Here is a 21,943-nt window from a genome sequence, read left to right as displayed (position 1 = left end):
CGTTCCCGGGGAGGGGAAGGCAAATAGGAAACAAAGGCGCACTCGGGTCTGATAATGTACATGCAGAAAAATGCAGTCGGGGCCGCGAAAATAGAACTGAGCGATTCCGAACGGGAGATGCACTTTTGCTGCGTTCACTCACCCCTTTTCGTTAATCTACTAGTGGAGAAACACACACACAATAGAGGGCGTGCATCATCGTTCCTAACGGTACTGGTTAGTAATGTGTTTAATTAAAGCTAAGCTACACTTTCGTGCTGCACTTTCGTTGACCTTCCGTAGTGAGGAAGGTTAGAAAATGGTAATATTAGTTGTATATGATGTTTTGTACGTCTTACACTCGATAGAACTAGGCACGCATTAGAATTAGACGCAGGAATGACTGGGTTCTTTATCCTCCAGGGTGAATCAATTAAAATAGTAGAAACAAAGCATTTCATCATCACTCCCCAACGTTACACTATTCACACCCGTGCGCGTTCTTAATGTGGCACAACTAAATGGTAAAAGACACTTTAACAACTAATCACTTTTTAACCGGCACGCTAGTAAAACGTTTTCAATTTCTAAACCGACCACGAAGAAAACTATGGAACATTGTTTTAGCGCACAGCACAATGAGTTGTTGCAACCACTTTTCCCAATTAACTCGGTCTTAACGCGTGGTGGTAAATGGTATGCAGTAGTCATTTTTCGCTACGGTCGCATCTTTTAATTGTTCGTGACTACTGACCCTTTAAAATGCGGCCCTGGCTGAAATCACTCGAAACGAAATGGTACCTTTTGCTTTCCCACCCAACAACGATCGTGGCGCACGTGGCGAGAAGTTCACTAAGGCAAACTGTTTGGCTACCTTCCGCGACCGAAATGTGACTCCTACTGGGTACCGTGGAAGGTACCGTGCACACCAACAGCAAACCAAACCTCGGAGCACGGTGGAGTTTAACCTCTTGTTGTGGTATTCAAATTTTTCTTGCACACCCGTCCTGCTCGCTGGCCCGCGTGTATTGAATACTAGAGGATCATGGCTAGGTTTGTTGCAGCAGCAGGCGGCACCCATGCAAAATAGAGTTCGGGGCAAACGCGCCAGTGAGAAACACCGCAGGGTGGTGGGGAGCTTGGTGTTTGCAACAACCGGGCAAAGAATTCATATTTATGGACAAGCGGGTTGACGGGAGTCGGTCACCCGGTTTTGCGCCCCGTACCATCAAGATGCCGGAGGTGGTGATCTGTTGCACAAATCGTGTGTAAGCGCACATAAGCTCTCAGTGCCTATGTTGCAGTGCTCGCAAACTGTCAGGTAGTGAGCGACGTTGGTACGTCGAGCAAAAACACGCACCGAACCATAGACCCAAAAGTGTTTGGCAAACAGTGAGTGAGTTAACATACCCGTTCCTCATTATACCTCTTCGGTTGCTGTGTGTACAAGGTTAGCTCCTCCGATCCACGTGAAGATGCTGCGTTTTGGCGCTTCTTTTATTCCCCACTACCTAAAAATGCTCGCGTACAATTGCTCGACGATTTGATTATGCAATCATTGTTTGATTCATAATTAACTACTATTAGCCGGTGTGTGAGGTTAGCTGAAATAAAAGCTCGCAATTCGCTCCTCAGATCATTAAAACCCAACAGACAGCGTTCTCTCAGTGCGTTCGTTCACGCAATGGCTCGGGCACGTGAAATAAGCGCGCAGATATTTCGTTGCAAGTAGAAAAAATGAGTAATCGCATGCACGCAACATTACATCAAGAGGAATTACGGATAAGAGTGGTAATGCTGTGAGAAACGGAAGTTCAGCTGTGAACAATCGTGCTAATGGAATGGCGATCGCAAACAAAACAGCGCTGACTGACCTCCTTCCTTGATAAAATGCGGAAGATTGCAACCAAACCAACTGTTGCAGGTTGAGAAAAAAGTCGTTTTAAAAATTTAAAATTTATATGGTACAAAGAAGTAAATAATCTAAGAAATTGGAGGTCGTTTCCTGTTGTGTTTTTTTTTGGTGGAGTGAAGAGTGTAGCATTCTTCTACAGTGTATCATTCACTACTGTCAGGATCTTTAGTAGATGTCACTAACTATCTAAAGACGTTAGCAACGGTGAGTGGTACCTATATTGTACAGAAGACGGCGCTGTTCGGGGGCTACGTGTGGCCAGGAACTACAATAACAATGTGATAGGAAATTTTCTTCCCGTCAGTCAATCAGTAGACATGTTTCCAAAACCTGCTTCAAGACATTTCAAACCTATCAAACCTGATGTTTCGATGTACGAGTTGCCACCACATTGTACAACAGTACCCGAGTGGTTTTCCGCAATGGGCAGTACCAAAGTACAGTGGGGTAGGATGTTATCATTATTTTTAGGTTAATCAGATACACCCGTGTGGCCCGCGCACAGTTCACCCACTTGCACCCAGGCACTTGCGCGAACACGGAAACGAAACGTGTGGTACAGAACAGCGTTGGCAGTATAAACACGAGCTGAAGTGAGTGAATGTGCGTATATTAACGTTCATTTGTTTTCCGGAGAATGATGAGCATTAACGCCCCGTATTCCCCTTCCTACAAATCGGATCATCTTAACTGCCTACCTGGGTAGACTTACATCTTTACGGCACGTTTCTCGTACGTTCAGCAAACGAGCGAACGATTGACTTCTGGTCAGAAGGCGGTAAAAAAAACCTAGCAATCAACAAAGTTCAGCAAATGGGAGAGATAGTTAATTACACCTTAGCAGATGGGGCCAGTCAAAAGGTTCTCGGGTGTAATCGGTGACCATTCTGACACGGAACAAGCGTAAAGAAACAATGGCAGAACAAACCCCGCATAAGGGTCCACAAACAGGGCATATCGTTATCTCACGTGGTGCTAATTTCCTGAGTAAAGTAGTGAAAACCTCTACGAGAGACCGCAACGTATCTGACGATCCGGTTTACTTTGCCGGTTGTCTTAAAATTATACGCGTTCGTGTGTAGACTATATTTAGTGCTTAATAAAAATATTTCTTTTATTCATTTAGTTATTGTATGCGTCTTGCGTTTTGGTTATGTTATCATTAATTGCCTAATCCTTACATAGGTAAGCTGTTTTACTTCGCTATCAAAACTGTCGCAAATACGTCTTTTTTATACTCGTGCATGATTGAAGATCGCGTCTAATCATCCGAACGGTTTGTTTAGTAGGAAACTGGATACGGTACGATAGGAATGAGTTAAGTTGTCTTTTGCGGTGCGGTGAGCATTTGTTGTACGATAAACTTAACGAAATGATCGCATGAAGAGAAACAATGCTGATGAAGCGTGTGAGAATTGACTAACGTAAAAATAATCCTTATGCCTATTTGAAATATATAAGCCCATCGTGAGTTTGACGACCGATCAGTTCGTAGTTCTATTGTGTGAGCGAGCAAAGAGACATGATGGGTAAGCTTAGCTTTAGCGTTGTGTGAAGCTGCCACTAAGGAAAACAAAATTACAATTAATCAACAATGTTTTTAGCCTATCTCGAACCGCGTAGAGATTGTACATGAGATTCTGTCTCTTCTCCGTGTCTTTTTCGCGCTAATCTAATCACGTACACCTAAAGAACAACAAACATACGCACATTGGTCACATACTCTCTTTCTCTCTATCTCTCGCACACACATACACACACACACACATTCAGGAAATCCACCCGTTTCACAAGCATGCATTCATCCCGATTTGCTTCTTTATGGGTCCCGCTCAAATCTTCTCCCGACGCCGTTTGGGAGATTTCACCTTGCGGGGATCCCGGTTCCTATATCAGTTCTTGGCGGCGCCGTTTGGATTTGGTTTAATTTTCTCGTACATGAAATCCTGCATCACGTTCCTGCCTGGCGTGCGGAGCTTCTTCTGCACGAAATGGAACTGATCGCGCGCGAACTCGTACAGCTCGTTCTCCATCTGCCACACGGCCGATTCCTTAATTTTGGCTACCGTTTCTTCCGCCGGCTCAACCTTCGATTTAGTTTTGCGCAGGTGCGATTTGTTCGACTTTTGAAAATGTGATACCGCACCTTTGTACAGGCGGGGAAGCGACAGTTCTAGCAGTTCGATAAACTCATCCATCTCCTCGGTCAGCCCGACTAGGAAGTACTCGTTGACGAGATTGCGCTTCGCCTGTTCGAGAGCCCAGCTGCTACCAGGGTTCCAACATTCGGCATGGTGCCCGCAAAAGAACGGTATCTGGAGCCACATGTTTGTGGGATCACAGTCTGGCTTCTGCCGCGCGACACACTCGTCGAACGTCATCGTATCACCGGCTCGATGTCGTACGAGATAGGGCCTATAGTCGTCGCCGTAGCGCAGGAAGTAGTAGTAGGATACTAGCCGATCGAGCGGCTGCCTGATGAGATTAATGTACAGCGGTTTCGACGGCATACCGAATCTGAAACAAAAAGTAGGGGCTGTATATAATTTGTTTTCTACTAAGCCGATATTTAGCTCCAAACAGTACTTTGAAAAGTCTAAGAAAGCCATGTGTCCATGGTAGAAGGCAGGTTTCATGCTATCCCAAGCGGTTATGTTGCGCACAAACTTGACCTGAGCAAAAGAGAATGATTAATCATAATCGGCAACACACTGTTAATGTTGGCCGTTTCAGTAACCACTTACCTGATTGGGCAACGACAGTACGTGCATGTTGGCGGTAATGTTAATGTGCAGTACGTGGAATGCATTCTTCTTGCATAGATCATACGTAAGATTAACGAAGCTGGTGCTGCCAGTCTTCGGCACCCGGTTGTAAATTATCACAAATTGTTCATCATAGTTCCGATAGGTCGTGCTGTCGTCCACCTTTGCCGTGGCCGTTTGCCAATGATTGATGTTGCTGTGTATCAGTTGCTCATTGTTTCCTGCCCGAGTGTGTGCACGATAGTGGTGCCAATTACTCTTATCAATGGTAACATTTTTCGGAACTCCAAACTTACCTTCAGCAAGATGAATCGTTAGCTGCTTATCGGCAAGAATAACCTTTGTCGAGAACCAGTGATACAGTAGAATGAACGCAAAACCCGCAGTAATCAATATAAGCAGAAAGAAGTATTTTGCTGTTATCATTTCCGTTCCTGTCCTGGCAGGATCTAATTCCTTCGATGGCTTGGCGTTGTTGCGTTGCTGGTGGTAGCTTTACTAATGTTATGTAGAATTGGGCGAAGCGTTTTAGGATGTTTAGGACTACTGGGAATTACACAGAAGCACAATTGCGGGCAGCATTATTCCTATCTTGTTTAACATTCTACGTGTTTTCTTCAGATTGTGTCACGACGATAACAATTTGATTTGATGTGCGTGAATGTTTACTTTCTAATTTGACATTTGGTTGTAGTGATGGGTGCACCGGAACGGTGTGTTTTCAAAGTTTCTCGTCAGTTCTTTTCGCAGAGAAGTTTAATAAATTCTTGGAATAATTGTTTGAATATGGTGCATTTTTTATAAATGTAGAAAACTTGAGTGTAGATCACTACTAATTTCGATTGTGTTCAAATAAATATTGCAAGCAGGAGCGGAATCAATTGGGCTGCGTACGTATCTTGAGTTTGGAACGGTTGTTAGGTTCTAGTACCGGGGTGGAAAAGCAGATTATGAAATCAAAGAATTTATAATATTGTTAGCCCTAATCACTTTTGAACAAGATTGACCTAATTTGTGGCTGTGATTGATTAATGTTATAAAATACTATTTTAGTAAAAACACACAATTATGACCTTTAGACATCCCTCCGTGCGACTATGTTTATTGGAGCAGTTGTCCAAGGTTGTTGCCTTTGGTGTTGCTGGTAAGAAAAATCGCAAAAACGGAGATCCGTCAGACACGACGGATTAACAATTAAGCCCCGGATCGGGTGGGGACAGCCTGGCAACGAGTCGAACGAACGGGCAAATTATCTCTCATTCTCGTTCTCGGGCATACTTCCATTGCAGGCCATCATCGCATCGGCATCACCTTCACAACCGGTGTATAGCTATGCTGATCGGACGAAGAAGGGCAACAGCATAGAACAGCAATTGGTTCGCGTACGGGGGTTCGTTCGTGGCGATAGCTTTTCGCAAGTGTTGTATAGCAAATTAACGCACCAAAAGTCGCGCCCGATGCGATAAGCAGCGGCGGTGGTGGTTGTGTTCGCGCTCTAGTATCCGTATCAGTATTTCGGCGGTGGTTTAGCAGACGCATCGGAACAGATCACAGTATTCGGTGTTGGTGGATTATTCTCTGATTATACAGTGGCCAGCTGCCAGACCTGAATTCAGACAGATTTTGTGCCAACATTAGTAGCTGCTTGTTTTGGAGAGAACCATGACGCGAACAAGAAATGTACCATCGAAATCATACGAAGCTTGTGAGGACAAGCGGTCGGAGCAGAGGTGAGTCACGTTTGGTGGATGCATCTAGAAGCAAAGCAATTGATTTCATTGGTGACATCTTCTCCCCCTTTATCCTGGTTTCTTTACCCCGCAGATTGTTGCACAAATGGACCCGCTACTCCAGTTCCAAACTCGAAGAAGTGGAAGAAACGCTGCTGTCAGGTTGGTAGAACGGAGTGTGCATGTAGAACCCCGCATGGTAGCAACTACCTGTGGAAGGGATGGTGCGCTCGCGCAAGAAACTGTGTTGTTTGTTTACTGTGCAAACAAGTTTCTTCATCAGCGTTATGCGCTAGCCAACTTGTTGTCCTTCCCTCAGGGGGCAAGGGCCAAATCAATGCACTATGTGCTCACAAAGGTGTTTCTTTTTATGTTATTTTCTCGGCCAGCTCTTCGAAAACCCTTTGAAAGTATCTTTGTCGAAGTAGGTCAGTGTGTCGGGACGAACGATAAGATACGGACGGTGGCACTGAACCGGGAATCCGAAAATATTCCCGTCCTGTTGCTCCACGGTCTCGGGGCCGGTGTTGGACTGTGGGTGTTAAATCTGGATGCGATTGCAGACCATCGGCCAATGTATGCCATCGATATACTGGGCTTTGGGCGAAGCTCCCATCCGAAGTATGATGCCGATCCGATCGCGGCAGAACGACAATTTGTCGCATCAATCGAAGCTTGGCGTGTGGCGATGGGTTTGGAGCGAATGTATATCCTGGGTCATTCGATGGGTGGTTACCTGGCCTGCAGTTACGCCATCACACATCCACAGCGGTAAGTGTCCATGAAGTTTGTAGAGAATGTTCCCCTTTCTAATAAGCTGTATCTACGGTCGACCCTCCAGAGTGGCCGGTTTGATTTTAGCCGATCCTTGGGGTTTCATGGAAACACCACCGAGAATTAAGCGAAAATATTGGATAAGAATTCTCTATCGGACGGCACGGAAGATGAATTTTTACCCATTGACGGTTGTACGTATGGCCGGTCCGACTGCGGCTTGGCTTTTGAGTCGTCGGCGGACAGATATTACTTCGCGGTTCGAAGGAATCGTACCGGACGAACGGATTGTGGCGGACTATCTCCATCTCGTCAACGCACAGAAACCTTCGTAAGTGGTTTTGGAGAGAACACTGCAGAACAGATTTTTTATTGCCTTCACACTCTCTTTCTCTCCCTTAATTTCCCAGCGGTGAAAGTGGTTTCTGTGCGATACAGAAAAACTTTGGTTGGCCAATCAACCCGATGTTGAAGCGAATCGACCAAATCGATCCCACCATACCCATGACATTCATTTACGGATCCGAATCTTGGATTGATTTTGAAGCAGGTGAAGTGACGAAGGAGAAGCGTGCCGGTTGTTTCGTAAAAGTCAAGGTAATACAAACACACAAGTTCTCGGTGTGGTAATCAAATTTATCTCCCCCAATACGCATTACATTATTGCTGTTGTCCGTTTGCAGATAATCGATAATGCTAGTCATCATTTGTATGCGGACTTTCCGGATATTTTCAACCAGCATGTCAACGAAGCTTGCTTCACGTACGACAAACGTATCAACGCACAAAGCAAAGTGACCGAGCTTGTGGCGGAGGAGTGAACTAGTATCCCCGCCTCCGCATCTCCCTTCCCTCCCAGTCGAGTTCCATGCCTGTGTAGATTTTAGAGCGACGAAATATGCCATCACTTGAAAAGAATGCCTCGAAATAATGTACCTTTCTACTGCCAGCTAACGCAAACGGACAGCTGGAGAACTGCACACACTAGTACGAGCGATAGTTACCTTACGAAACCCAAGTGAAACACACCATAAAACGCTCTCCTATTATATACTCCACGTGTTTAAGCAAAAACAGTATTTTGTTCTATAGAACGAGAGTGTGATGAAGTAGCGACAGCGAAAAAAGCTAGAGAAGTCAACAAATACGAAGAGCGTCCATCTGTGTTTTTTGCAAACAGACAGAAGCACAAAAAACAAGAACGGCACACACAATATTTTATAAGCCACGCTTCCAATGATGTCAGGTTTTTGATTCCCATGTTCCGAGAAGCGAGGACCCCCGACGATAAACATAGTTACAACAAAGCCTGTGTGCACCTGTGGCGTGCACCCTTCCAGAATTGGATTCATCCCAGATGAAGTGATAACATTAGTGAAACGTTGTTTTAGTACAATCTTTTGAAGAGAATGCATTTTATATAATCTCTGCCCAGCAGCAGTTTTGTTAACCATACGGCGTGTGTAATTTTGTGTTTTTGTTTTCTTTTTACGAACTAGATTTTACCTACGGGTTTGAGCGATAATGACTAGCGTCTTACAAAACGGAAGTAATAAAGTTGGCAAACATCAGTATAACGAAACAATTGCGACTATGCTTTTCTGTGCAACGTTGTGATTTGGTAACAAAACGTGATCAAGTGCGACGTATTGTCTCAACGTATTGTTCCCACTTATTTTTAAATTCTGGCGAAATAAAGCGAAAATTTACATGGTAGCGAAATGGGCTGTCATAATAAAGAATGACATTTGTTTATTTACTTTCCTTCGATTACGATACTCGCGCGCAAGTTTCGTTCCTTTTTATTTAATTGCTGTTTATTTAGTTCAGAGTTAATTCATTTCACGCCATTAGATTAAGTAATAAACAGTTAAATTATTATTTTGTAGGTAGAGTTTTACAATGTTTCGAAGGAGTTCGTTTTTGACCCTGCTAGAGAGCTGAAGGTTAGCTCAGCGGGGGAGAGATCACCATTCGGTGTACAAAAATAAATTTCAACCTTGGGGTCATTTGTGCGAAAATCTTTTCCCTACGCCAGGATCAATGCGTACAACATGTTGGTGAACAGCAAAAGGTAACAACTATTCCCCATTTTTCGTAAAAATGAAGTAAATAACCCTGTTTCTAATTGCAGTACGGCTTCTATCATTCTTTTACTGCTGGTCACAGGCTTAAGGCCAGCCACTGCTTCGTTTCTTGAATATATATGGCCAACAGAAGAGAACGGTACAGGAGATAAATGAAAAACGACAGAAAAAAAGAATTTATTGTAATGTTCCACCTTACAGGTGATGCTTCAACGGCAGTGGATTCTCTTCCTTCGGTACCGTACGAGCTAACCAATGGTGAGGAAAGCTTTATCCGAGAAGCTTCCAAATGGATCGGCACGCACCTCTCCAAACTGGATCTCTGCCACCATCGCATTATTTTGAAGTTGAAAAAATCCTGCCACGAGCTAAACGCTGAACAGCTGGGAAAACTTTCTGTGTGGCTTCTCAACTGTCAGTCCGATTCGGAAGGTCGTCCGGTGTTTCCCTGTACGGATGAAATGTCTCTAAGCCAGTGTACCGAAAGGATGGATCCTAATACGTGGAACGCGTATCATTTAATTACGAATCGTGCGAAGGCGGTTTGTGCTAGCGTACGCCACGAACAGTTCCGTGGACTTACCGAGCTGACGGTAAATAAGCTCATGACTACGGCCCATGAGCAGGTACGGCTAATGGACGAACTGGCTGAGAGTCAGCAAAAGTTGCAAACAATCTCAAAGAAAGTGGCTGACGATACGGAAGGCAACAATGAACGAATAATGCAACAACAGGGCGATATAATGAAGCTATCCGAGGTGCACCGTGCGAAGGTTGAGTCAAACTATCGCGATTTGTTGCGTGAAAAGGGTCTTATAAAGGCTGGCCAACAAGAAGTCGCAATGCTGTTGACCGATCTACGCAATCGCATAGCCGATAGTGTGATCCAGTTGGAAATACAATCGAAGCAGAGCAAAGTGAACCACGACTCACTATTAACTGACCTGGAGCGATTGGAAGCGAATGCGGCAGAAATAGCGGCCAAAATAGAACAAACTGGAGTTCACTTTACATCACATCATCGTGCGGTAGAAGAACAGTACCGGTATACATTGGAGCAGGTGCAGCGCATCAACGCCACGGTAGCCAATATGCTCGAATCGCTCAAAAACCTGCAGCAAGATTTTAACCGTCAGTTAGCTTGGCTGATGGAAAAGATCGGTGGTAGCGAAAACATTCTCCCGAAGCTGAATGTGATCCTCATGCACCTGGGCTACCTTTTACTGGGTATGATTTGTCTCGCATTTGTCGGTGCGGACAAACTGTTGCGAGTTATTTTTATTGTTGCCGTGCCGGGAAATCTGATCGGTGGATTGTTGGAATTATTCGAACCGGATTTGCTGCGGCTAACGATTGGATTGGGATGTGTAACTGTTGTAGATTTATTGGCACGCTCGGTTATGAAATTTATCGCATTGCGTGATTCTTCAGCGGCAGCAGCAGTAGAAGAAACGCCAAAAAATAGAAATCGAAATGTAAACGAACGTAGCTCTCCCAGTAGGCGATCACGTCCCGCCCATGAAAGTGATGAAGATGTCGATGAAGTGTACGATCATGGTTCGATGCAACGTAGGAAAAGTGTCACAAGGGAACAGTCGACCAGCTCCAACGGTTTGGATTCCATTAGACGAAGTGTTTCACGGTTTGGTGATGATTTTCGTAGACGTAGTGTAACTCCACTGGAGGCATCATTTGGCGAACGACAGCACTGTACCGCTATAACGCTTCGTGGTGACCGTTGTCGAGGTTTTGCACTAGCTGGAACAGAGTTTTGCCGCCTGCACGAACCCAGAGGATTGTGAAAGGTAAGTAGAGGTGGTAGTATAATTTTGGTTTAAGTTCGCTGAGTTTATGTTTCAAATAATTGTTCCATGATTTGCTTTACCTCGCCGTTAAAAAATACCTCAGGCAGAATGAATCAGGCAGTTCGGAAGGATTGACAATTAAATTTAATACTTTTTCGAATTGATTTGATTGAGTTCGATAGTGCAAAATTTTGTTGCTTTTACTATAATTTTATTGTGTGTTTGAGGCAGATAGAATTAAATGTAGATTTATTAATTGGTTCAAAGCAGCTAAAGCTCATTTAAGATAATTTATTGTTTTACCTTTGCTTGTATATTTTAGCTTTGTGCTATGTGTTTTTGATGAGATTTCATTTCAGATTTCAGAAGGTTTCATTAATTGTCATAGTTTTATTGACACTTTTAATACAGCAAACAATCAAATTTATAGTACAAGAAGTTAACGTGAAATCATGTTCAAGTTTAGCAATAAATTAAGTGGTGAAGAGTAAAATCAAATAGCAATCATTCTACCAAGAGCAAGTTTTGAAAGAAAGTCGCTTAGTTCGTCTATACAAATAGTTAGGGTAATATTCATCTATTTTTTTCTTCTAATAGTTAAAATTTATTATACACACCAATCTGTACACAAATTGCATGCTTTACAATTGATTTTAATTTAAAACCTCACACACACACTTTATTTGTCGCAAAGGTTTATTAATTAAAAACAGACTGTTTTGCCGTACAGTGTACACAATTCATGATCGCAGACTGTTGATAAGATGGAGCGGAAATAACAGGCCCGTTCGATAGCAACTACCGACAGTCCTGCAAGTCCTTTATCCAACGCAGTGTGGAAATGCTGGAAAAAGCAAAAATGAACGCCGTTTTCACACTGTTGCCTGTAGACATGTATCGGAATGTTGCAGCTATTTCCTATCGCGATGTGAATCGCTTGGTTTTAGTGAGAACGCCGCTGGTTCTATATGGGTGGCATGGGTACAACTATCATTCTTCCTTGGCTGGATCATATCCTTGTTGCTCATGCTTGTATCCGACGTTGCCATGGTGACGTGAAGGTGTGGGGAAGTGTATTGAATAAACTTCACTCGCACTATCATCCGTTCGCCTCTCTACCGGATATAGGATTTTCATTATTCAAGGCAAAATTAATTCTAATCCACACAGACACAACACAGTATGTTATGTTTCAACAGTTTTGAAAGCGTCATACTTTTTAAGCTAAAAAATATCCCAGTTGGAAGAACAACGAAACGTTTTGTTATGGTATTAAAAAAACATATCCATTTCATTGTTCAAAACATCCACGGGTACGGGATGTACATCCGTCCTGGATGCTGCGGATGTTTCCGATGTTTTTAGTCATGCGGGCAGCAAGAACAATAAAAGAATGAAGAAGAGCATTTGCACACCAATAACGGAACCTCTTCATGGGACGGGAAATCAATGTTTGGATTTTTGGTTGGTTGTCCTATGCAACAAACTGTTTACAACGGACTCGTGTGCTTGATGCTGTGCGTTCTTATTGTTTTTTTTTTTTTGCTCAAACATATTATTCGCGGTTAAATAAAAAGGCTGGAACGTACCATGCGTGTGAAGCGAGGAAGAAAGATTCGAAAATCTGATACACTTGCAAATTGCCAAACAAGGTCCTTAAGAGTCGGAATGGAAAGAGAAGGGAATGGTGGAATAGGAAAGGAATGGTGGCAGTAAAGCATAAAATTATGAATGTAATGGGAGCAGAAACAGGTTTTCGTCATTGTTTGAATTAACTTTATTATTCATCCTTTAATTTGATATCAAAAGGTTAATTTACTTTAAGCATTTGGAGAGAACGTTTACAATCAAATTAAATGATCCTGTCGAACAACATGATATTTAAAATATTTTTTTGAGGTGAATTTTTACGTGTTGTCTTTTACTTGTCCCGTACTGTGTCTTTACTGAATGAACATGAGAATTTTAGCAGGTGGTGAGCATGAAGAATCTTCGTTTGGAATTTCCCCTCGCTGAGTACATTCTCGCGAGAATATTCTACTCTCACACATTTTCCTACTCTCTCCCTCTCTCAATACTGCATGGGGAAATTGATTCTTCTGTGAAGAAAAACCCCAGCATCAATATGTGTCCTTCTGGAAATTTTGTTCTAGAATAATGAAAATAATCCTTTCATGCCACGAAAATACATATAATAAAGTAGAAATGTATAAATTATTCTGGGATAAACAAGGGGATAATAAATATTTTTATCATCTCTTCAAATTCTTGAGATTTGAACTTATATACCTCGTTCGCTGTGCATTGACAATCCAGCACACTAACCACTTTATCCAAACGGTTCAATCTCTAGCACGCTTGTTTAGAAGCATCAAAACACAAATAGAGCGGACATGAGATGAGAGCATAAAAACAACTACGGCGCGATAAATGAAAGACGGCGAGGGTGGAAATTGTGTCGCGAGGGGTTGTTATGCTGTGGCAAGGTTAGAGATGGGAGAGCAACCGACACACAACAACACGACCCGCAACCTGATGGAGGAAGTGTGTTCGCTCCCGGCACATGCGTTCTGGCGCCCGTACCGTTCGGATGTTTATTTCCCTTTCGGCCGTACTTCAGAAGGTCGACCCTTCTGGCCGGTTTGGTTCGGTTGCGGTTCGTGGTGTAGCCGCATACCGGCAGCAGTCTTCCTAGGGAGAAGGCCCAGAAGGATACGTTTCTGCTCGACGACAGTCCAGAATGAAGCAGACCGGTTGCGTCGTCGGTTGTGTCGTGTGATCCGTGGTGCAAAACGCGCGTATCACGGTGTGTGATGCTTGTTTTGAAAGGTGGTCCTTACCACCTGCCGTCATTGGTGTGTACCGTTGTGGAAAGTGAGCGACAATTTGGGTACGTCAGTGTGCGCGTGCCAGTGCGTTTTCATCTCTCCGTGCGGTTACAGCATCCTTGAGGTGGGATATGTTGCTTCCTTGATTGCTTTTGTCGAGAGGCAGCGTAGTCCGTGCAGAGTGTTTGGTAGTTTCTTCCAATTCACGTTACCATTGCCATCCGTGGGATAGTGTTACTCGTAAGATTTGATCGTTGGATTTTTTTCCATTGCTTGTGCGGAGAGTTGTGCAACTGTTGTGATGATGGTGTTGAGATTTAGTGGCAGGCAGGAGATGATGGATGTGCCTGAATGAAGGACACGGAGTCCCTCTTGATAGCGTGACGTGTGTGTTTACCGCGGTGTTGTGCAGGTGCAATAAGAGTGAAAGCACAGGGAAAACGAGAAAAAAAGCATGATGTTGTGGTGCAGTTCAATTGATGCTCAGTATGCGTTGCCCCAAAGCCTACTGGACCATGGCAACCACAATCCAGGAGTTTGTGGGGGTATTGGAAGAATTTCGCTAGCTCACCAGTTTCGCGGTGTGTAAGGTGTGTGTAACGAAGCTGTAAAAGAACCGTAAAAGTGTGTCGTAAGGATATCAATCACTGGAGGCAGAAGAAGACGAATAAATTGTGTAAAAGGTTAATTTAATCGAATCAAACCAGACCGAGCCGGATATCGGCAGGACGAGGTCTATATTTAATTAATTTATTGCAACTATTTATGTGAAACATAACATAGCATCATAACAAGTCAGGAAGTGCTCTGCCAGTAGTTAATACTTCGTATCAAAACCATACCGTGAACCGGAAAGAGCAAACAGCATAAAGCAGTATGGCTTCGAAACGTTGCACAGATCCTGCCGGAAATGCTCAAGGAGTTGCCCACTGGCATTCATTGTCGGGAATTCGGTTACTGATGCTTCCGTTTGTCCTCGGATGGTGCAGCACGTTTGCTCACAGTGCGATGGAGGAGATGATGATAGCACCCATAGGTAAGCGAAAAAGGGTAAAGGACATCACAACGTCAAGTGCAGGCTCCGGGGCTCACGAGTGTGTCTGGTGTATGTGCGTTGCCGTATGAAAGTAGGTCTTCCGGAAGAGTGAATACCTGTAGATGCGTTGCGATATGATAGCAGAGTACCGAGGATGAGAATCAGAATAGGGTAAAATTGCAATGATATGGTAATTAATTCTTTTTAAGGTTCCCTCCAAGTGCTTGTAGGGAAATCTTTGTAAAAGAAATTAGTTCATTCTCTCCCGAACAATTGTAAATGGATTTAGGATGGTTATCAGTTCGATGTCTTTTGCGAAATTTGTGATTCGTTTTCACAAACGAACTTCGACTGTGTTATTTAACTTAATAACTTTCCAAAATTTAAGCATGTAAGGAATCACCAACTGTCAAATCAAACAATTTTGAAAGCTCAAATTCAAACGACATTCAAAATAACAGTTTAACAATGTAACTTTATGTTATAAAACTGCGTGCCGTTGATTAAATATTGTCCAGAACGCAACCACGAAGCATTGCGTTGTTTTGCTGCATTATTCTATAGGTTATTTGTTTATTACCACGATAAATAATGCGGTCAATTAGCTCACGGTTATGGGTCAGAAAGGTTCCGCATTGCATAAAGCAATTATCGCAGATGTATCGGTCGGATAATACCATCAATCGGACGAAATGATGCTGGATTTAGAGCCCATACAGCAAGACTCCCCACCAGCTCAGTTACGCACAATTGCTGTTAAATTCGCACCTTATCCTTGCCTTCGTCTGCCGAAACCCTTCCATCTTCGACGGGGGTGTTGGCAATAAAATTGACCGTATTTCTTGAGTGAATTGGTAGCACTGGGCTGAGGTGCAGAGAGAAGGTCCTTGCAGAGTGTATGTACAAATAAAATCATCCCTTCCAATGCTGCTTGGTTTGGTAACCGAGCCGTGGTGGTACTGAATTTTATAACGTCCCATGTCCTTGCTGACGTGTCCGGGGTGGTAGGATCATAGCCTGCATAGTACTGCATACGTACAGATGGCGGGTGTACAGGAAGGGGAAATGGGTAGCGATCACTCACCCAGAACCGTCTCGGAACCGTGCGCTTACCGTTAGCGCAAAGGTTTTTCGCCAAAAAGGTCCCATTAACAGCAGTGTTTTCGAAACCCTTTTTTTCCGACGTGTGTGTGGAGCCGCGGTGTGGTCCCCAGTAACGTGGGACGAAAGCACTGGCGGTGGACATTTTATTTCGGTTAGGCTTGGAGGATAACAATTGTTTAAGGGTTCCAATTCAATGGGGTTGGGGGGAGAAATGGGTGAATGTTATCAAAAAAGGTTACCCGAACGCTGAGGGTGACGATGCTCTCGCCGGTGCCACTGCTGGTATGGGGCGCGTGGATGAAGTGGATGAGGCTCAACTTTAGGACTGTGCAAATATTATCAAGCACATGCACATAAACACACCACCGCCACCGGTTGTTGCTTGGCGAAGGGTTATGGATTTCAAGGAGGTCTGGGTCGTGACACTCCAGGGATATGAGCGGGTGGGTTGGGGTGCAAAGGGCACGGTGCGGATTAATGTTAACTCCGGTGGGTTGGGAGGAAATTGTGTAATCTTGTGTTTTTGGTGTGGGAATAATCGTAAATCGTATTTATTATGTCCTGAGTTGTTTGAATGGAATTTTAAAGAGGAAAGAATAAACAATAACAGTGCGGTCTGCTGTGCAGAGTGTGTAAGGGAAACGAAAGAGTTTTGTTTGTAAAGGACAGTTTTTAATATGGTTTCGTTGTGTTTATTCGAAAAAAAACCCGGTTAATATTCACGATTTATGCAAAGGATACTAATGGGTCCTTTAAAAATACATCCTGCGGATCGTTACGTTAGGTTCATTGCTTAATTTCTTATTCCGATTTCGTATCTTTTAAAGTTTTTCACATCGGTTTTGTCAGAAACGGCTCAATTGGTGACCATTGAAGACATTTATCTAAACGGCTAGTATAAGACTTTAAAGTTTACAATAATGTTATACGAAGGTTTTGACCTTTCCACTAAGAGAGGTGGAATGTTAATGGTGGAATAGTGTTTCAAAATGCTCATCCTGACCTTTCACTGCCTGATTGGTCCTTTTGTTGCGGGAGTCCCTTCTGGGGACTCAACTTTTGCGGCATCGATGGTGTTGGGTATAATTATGAAGCATCACATTAGAAACCAACCCCGCAAGCTGACCAGCGTTGCCAGCTGTATCCTTTAGGGACAGTAAAACTTTGTCTGCAAATAGAGAATTGAGCAGAAAACGAATGAAAAAAATAAAACCGATTCAAACTGTGTCGTCTAAAACAGCTAAAATATTTACCATTTCCTTAACCTTGGGGACAACGGGTCACTCGGGCAGAGATAGAGAGAGATAGGGCGGATGTTGATTGGATTTGGATTACAATTCGGGTTTTTTTTTTAAATGGAGAACTTTGAACACATTTTCAATTCTAACACCATTCCGTATTCGCTTTACTATCGTTCCATTTAACTTGGTGCATCGGCTGCTTCGAAAATGGGAAATTCGCGACTGTGCTGGTGCCCTACAACGTGCCCTGCAACAACAACTCACCTACGTCGTCCGTGCAGAGGTAATCGAGGAATGGGGCTGCTACAACACCGAAATACGGCTCACGTGTGGAAATCTCGAGTCGAAAATAGCGATCCTTGAGGCACGGTTCACTCCTCGATGCATGGAACAGCGTACCGAGAACTGCGTCTACATGGACGAGCACAGGTAAGCATCTGCAGCAACGCGAATCTATTGCCCTTTTCCACCGTACAGCAGCCGTACAGGTGTTTTATTTTTGTGTTTACTATATATAGAAAAAGGTTGTTAACATGTTCTTTCAGTGACATTAGCGACAGGTTGATATCGCACGGAGTACGGTAAGAATATGTTGCGACTATTCTTGGTGCCGTGACCAGGATACGAGTTCTTTGAGTTTAGGCGTTTATTTTGGTATCGTCACGTTTAATTGCATTTTATAACTTGACGATATTATATGGTATGTGTTGTTAATATCAATTGAAGCTTTACAGTGCTTATTAGCAACTTAAAAGTAAGACATTTTACAACTTTTTATCCTACATATGGATATTGGTATCGCACAACAGCCTTAGAAGGATCAATGTTGAGTTTTATCTCATCAAAACATTTCTACATTTAGCTGTTTCAAAAAAGTAAACGGACGTTATTGAATGGGTGTGTGCCGTATTGTTCCCACTGTGCACTAATGGTAGGAAGGAAAGCATATTTTCCCGTCAGTCGCATCATTACCTCCACACAATATCTTCTGCGGTCGCTTTCCGCGGTCGTCCCCATCCATTTGTCGACGCGGCCGCTCAAGACCTTGACCCGGTTGATGCGAGATGTGAGCGACGACACATCGAAACGGAAGGCCCCAGGAATCTCTGCCACTTTTCACCGCCCACCCCCCAGTCGCCCCACCTTAAAAGAAAAAGCGGAGGCGACGTTGACACTTGTACCCGTCGTGTTGTCGCAACACTGTCCTCTCTGTGTGCTGTCGTTCGTTTGCAATTTATCTTTTTGTGTATTTTTGTTTTCCTTCTACCGTGCCGACGGGCGCGTAGAAATTGCTTCCGAGGCCAAAGTTTTCCAGTTTTTCTTAATTTCATCTTGTTCTTTTATTATTCTTTCCCACCCGATGAGATTTGCACCGGTGGGGTTTTGTTGTTGTTGCTGCTGCTATCGTGGGTTTGCGCTGAACAGAAGGACCTCGTGACATTGTCACCCGAGCGATGCTGTTGTGGTACGCTCGTGGCAAGTTGGTGAGCTCTGGTTGGTCTGGTTGGTTTTGGAAGTTGGGAACCGCAGTTTGAATCGACCGCGACGCAAAAACCTTCCTTAATGGTTGCTATAAAGGTTTATCACGCCGTTGGTGACGAACATTTTTCCCACCAGGGGTTGTGCTCCTTCGTCCGTCACCGGTGCCTTGTGCTTCGAGGACGCTTGACTAATTGATGGGGAAGCTTTTTTTGCTGTTACTTCTGCTTTTTCGTATGCAGATACACCATCGGGTCCCGTGGTTCTCGGGTCTTCGGGTAGAAGAAATGTAAAGAAAAATTATCCAACGTCTTCCTTCGGAAGAAAATGTGCTGCCTATTACTTGGTTCTTTCGGCAGCATAATTGCTATTCTTTTCCTTGTTGCAAAAAGGCTGGCGGTAGAACGGTTGGAATAAGTTTGCTGTAAAGTACTGCAACCAGTACCGAACCAAGCGGTGAGCCGTTGGTGGAGAAAGTTTAATTGAAATAAATAGAATTCAAGTTGAAACTTTCCATGCAACGAAGGCTGCCTGAGTTGTGGTAGGTTTAGTAATTGTGTTAGCAGAGAATAATTAAGCTATATATTCGCTAACCGTTTGGTGCGAGGTTTAAATATGGAGAGCAGGGCAAAGGAAGCGATAAAATTGTGTTTTTTAATAACAATTCTTAAATTTATTAAACATATACATCATCTTTCTTTAAACCCAGTATAGGACCTGTGTAGTAGCAGAAGTAGATTGGATTTAGTCTTGCAGTCCCACATATTTGGAGGTTCTTTTCGAATCATCGAAGTTGTTTGTGTCTCCATTGAATTTTTCTTTTCACCCAACGAATTTCTTTCTTCACCGTGCTGGCATATTTTGATTGTGCCAGCTTATGCAACCCACGCCGAATCCTGTTGATGATATGCATGTGTCCGTGTGTGCCCGGGTACGTTGTTCGGAATGTTAATAGTGTCTCTTTGTAGTCACCGAAACACTCATCCTTTCCATTCCTGTGTTGCAGGTTCCGGCATCTAGCCCTTTTTGTGGCAGGCGTCGAAAGCTCGTTCATGCCAAAGCGGAGTGATGTTGATGTTTGTTAAAAAAAGCCTTCCCCAAACGAACGTGTGCCCACGGCTTGTGACGACGATTCCAACGGATGTGTGCGCCCTGGCATGTTGTGCTTTGTGACCGCCCTTTTGCAACACGTTGCGGCTCCCGTACCGTGTTGGCAAGGCAGGCAGCACAAGAAACCAACCAACACGGTGGCATTGTTTTTGTGCCCAGCGAGCCCAACATTTTCCCGCTGGTTGGGGCTGGACGGAAAGAATAAATCCCGATGGTTATTTCTCGCAACAAAGCGCCCTCAAAACCGATGGGATCTATTCAAATCACGTACGTCCAATGAAAAGGGAACGTAACGTCGGGCCCTTCCGCACGGTGAAGCCACCGGCCACCGTCGCGTGCACATGTGAGCTTTGCCGTAAATAGGCGAGACGCATATTAGGTTTGTTTCGGTAAAATGATGGTCTTTAGCGGCTAATGCTACGGAGCGGTACCTTCATAAACGAGTTCCGAGACCGAGCGAACGAAACTAAATGCGTTACGTGAGGGAAGCGCGTAACGATTCCTTGCGAGATGCTGTGTTTATAGCGAGTGTTTGACAGAGCGTCTCAAGCCGAAGATACACTGACTTTGGTTCACATTTTACGCTCGTTCGTTGCGTGTTCGTTGCTGGCCGTGGTTGTGGGCCCGATGTTGTGGCCGCATGTACTATGACCTAGTTTATGAAGTTCGAACATTCGCATCGGTACGATGCGTGGTGGAAGTTTGCACGAACATTTGCCAAGCTGACGCTAGCAAAGCTAAGCTCGTCCCAGCGTACGGTAATCCTCGCGCAGGGAGTTTGTAAACACCAGTCAAACCTAAATCCTGCAAATCCAACCTTAAAATGGAGTAAAAAACGGCTACTCCACGAAGCTCCGTTTCGTGCGTACTCTCTTCCCACGTGGAGGAAGCGTAACTTTTAACCGCACAAGTTACGCGAATGTTTTGTGGCGTACCGAACGTACAGAATGGTAAACCCCGGGGTCCAACCGGGCTGTGTGGAGAGTGAGTTGTTTTCGCCCGGATGTCCGATCATTCCGGGTGCGGCGGGGAAGAGTCGCCCCGCGCGCTGGGGCTTATGGTGGAATAAATTAATTACTCATTTGATTGTTTTCGGGTTTTGGTGTGGTAATACCGTCCCCGCCATGCTCGTGGCTTCTGTTTGCTCCTGATAATTGACGACCGAAGGCATTGACTGTGGTCGAAGGAGCGTGCACCCAAATAAAAAAAAACAAGCAAAGGACTCACAGCATATTGAAATCGGAAGGGAAAAAACGCAAACGGATGCAAAAGGATCCTTGTGCTTGCAGTTCGGTACGTTCTGTTGTGTTTCCTGCTGTATTCCAACCATACAAAACCCCACACCAAGCAGAAACACGGCGGGATTATAAATGACGGTACAATGGTACGTTAGTTTCGCTGGAGGAAAAGTGGCCTTCTGAAGCCTCCCACACCCACCAGACACAGGCTCGCGTTACGAAACCTGGGCATGGTACAAGTAACTTCATCATTATCATCATCACCATAACTAAGGTACCGTGTTTTTGCTTCACGGAAGGTAGCAAATAATAAAATCATAAAATTATGTTTCAACCCCGTTGTACTCCGACGCCTCTCCTTCCCTTTCCCGTTCCTCCTCTGCCACCATTCCCGTGCAGAGGCTGATAAAAGTTGCACACAGCAGTTTGATAAAGTTGTTCATTAAGCGGTGCAATGTAGCCGCCGGGCACACAAATGAGCTAAGTTTTGTGCTGGGCTTTCGGTGACAAGGTGACTACGGTCTGGTTGGGTGACAGCGACAGAAGAGAAAGCACGAGCGGACAGTGATTAATTTTGTCACTTTAATGATTTCCTGCTTCCCTGGTAGTGCATACCATGCAGACTACTTATGGCTGTGTGTGTGTGTGGACGGTATGGATAGAGAGATAAAGCGACAATGTGTTAAAATTGTGTACGTTAAGGGTAGTTGAATGTTTTGTCGGTCAAAAACAATTTTTCCCTGTGTGTATATTGCGTGAGGTGGGTCACCACCACGAGATGCTTTACTGTGAGCTTGCAGATTTTGAAGGTTATTTAAATATCGCAAGCTTTAGCTGGAAAACAATATTAAT

General features: G+C 44.1%; 5 protein-coding genes across 7 annotated transcripts in view; 3 read left to right on the top strand and 2 right to left on the bottom strand.

The window, feature by feature from the left end:
- The window catches only part of LOC128305888 (nucleolar protein 4), a 289,274-nt gene that overhangs the window by 65,113 nt on the left and 202,218 nt on the right, over window positions 1-21,943 (bottom strand). The gene's annotated exons all lie outside the window — the stretch shown is intronic.
- On the bottom strand, window positions 2,992-5,280 carry LOC128305276 (heparin sulfate O-sulfotransferase). Its single transcript, XM_053042650.1, has 4 exons — window positions 4,956-5,280; window positions 4,639-4,880; window positions 4,481-4,566; window positions 2,992-4,411 (listed from the first exon to the last, which is right to left on the bottom strand). Exons 1-4 carry the CDS (start codon window positions 5,083-5,085, stop codon window positions 3,787-3,789), a joined length of 1,083 nt encoding a protein of 360 aa, XP_052898610.1. The 5' UTR covers window positions 5,086-5,280; the 3' UTR covers window positions 2,992-3,786.
- LOC128305273 ((Lyso)-N-acylphosphatidylethanolamine lipase-like) lies at window positions 5,782-8,832 on the top strand. Of its 3 annotated transcripts, none has more exons than XM_053042644.1 (7): window positions 5,782-5,803; window positions 5,949-6,389; window positions 6,484-6,551; window positions 6,779-7,160; window positions 7,231-7,494; window positions 7,574-7,760; window positions 7,847-8,832. In XM_053042644.1, exons 2-7 carry the CDS (start codon window positions 6,322-6,324, stop codon window positions 7,982-7,984), a joined length of 1,107 nt encoding a protein of 368 aa, XP_052898604.1. In that variant the 5' UTR covers window positions 5,782-5,803; window positions 5,949-6,321; the 3' UTR covers window positions 7,985-8,832. The 3 variants fall into 3 exon arrangements, with proteins under 3 accessions (XP_052898604.1, XP_052898605.1, XP_052898603.1); XM_053042645.1 differs by lacking the exon at window positions 5,782-5,803 and adding an exon at window positions 5,808-5,869; XM_053042643.1 differs by lacking the exon at window positions 5,782-5,803 and having other exon boundaries at window positions 5,822-6,389.
- On the top strand, window positions 8,944-11,361 carry LOC128305269 (protein brambleberry-like). Its single transcript, XM_053042638.1, has 3 exons — window positions 8,944-9,237; window positions 9,298-9,389; window positions 9,452-11,361. The coding sequence occupies exons 1-3, from the start codon at window positions 9,218-9,220 to the stop codon at window positions 11,050-11,052; spliced, it is 1,713 nt and encodes a 570-aa protein (XP_052898598.1). The 5' UTR covers window positions 8,944-9,217; the 3' UTR covers window positions 11,053-11,361.
- Window positions 14,760-21,943, top strand: part of LOC128305257 (uncharacterized) — a 70,828-nt gene continuing 63,644 nt past the window's right edge. Inside the window, exons 1-2 of the mRNA XM_053042624.1 lie at window positions 14,760-14,919; window positions 17,546-17,693. Coding sequence (XP_052898584.1) covers window positions 14,760-14,919; window positions 17,546-17,693 — 308 coding nt within the window. The remainder of the gene's footprint in view (window positions 14,920-17,545; window positions 17,694-21,943) is intronic.

The sequence above is a fragment of the Anopheles moucheti genome, chromosome 3, assembly GCF_943734755.1.
Source record: "Anopheles moucheti chromosome 3, idAnoMoucSN_F20_07, whole genome shotgun sequence".
NCBI lineage: Eukaryota > Metazoa > Arthropoda > Insecta > Diptera > Culicidae > Anopheles > Anopheles moucheti.
The sequence above is the reverse complement of the archived record's forward strand: the minus strand, read 5'-3'. Positions and strand labels throughout refer to the sequence as shown.

What these genes read in the sequence shown, in the direction of transcription:
- LOC128305276 (XM_053042650.1), bottom strand. Translation starts at nt 5,085, where the DNA reads ATGATAACAGCAAAATACTTCTTTCTGCTTATATTGATTACTGCGGGT. An exon ending in AACGATTCATCTTGCTGAAG is followed by an intron (nt 4,881 to 4,955) that starts GTAAGTTTGGAG and finishes ACACTCGGGCAG; the next exon opens with GAAACAATGAGCAACTGATA. An exon ending in TACTGTCGTTGCCCAATCAG is followed by an intron (nt 4,567 to 4,638) that starts GTAAGTGGTTAC and finishes TCTTTTGCTCAG; the next exon opens with GTCAAGTTTGTGCGCAACAT.
- LOC128305273 (XM_053042644.1), top strand. Translation starts at nt 6,322, where the DNA reads ATGACGCGAACAAGAAATGTACCATCGAAATCATACGAAGCTTGTGAG. An exon ending in GACAAGCGGTCGGAGCAGAG is followed by an intron (nt 6,390 to 6,483) that starts GTGAGTCACGTT and finishes TTTACCCCGCAG; the next exon opens with ATTGTTGCACAAATGGACCC. An exon ending in GCCATCACACATCCACAGCG is followed by an intron (nt 7,161 to 7,230) that starts GTAAGTGTCCAT and finishes TCGACCCTCCAG; the next exon opens with AGTGGCCGGTTTGATTTTAG.
- LOC128305269 (XM_053042638.1), top strand. Translation starts at nt 9,218, where the DNA reads ATGTTGGTGAACAGCAAAAG. An exon ending in ATGTTGGTGAACAGCAAAAG is followed by an intron (nt 9,238 to 9,297) that starts GTAACAACTATT and finishes TTCTAATTGCAG; the next exon opens with TACGGCTTCTATCATTCTTT. An exon ending in ATGGCCAACAGAAGAGAACG is followed by an intron (nt 9,390 to 9,451) that starts GTACAGGAGATA and finishes TCCACCTTACAG; the next exon opens with GTGATGCTTCAACGGCAGTG.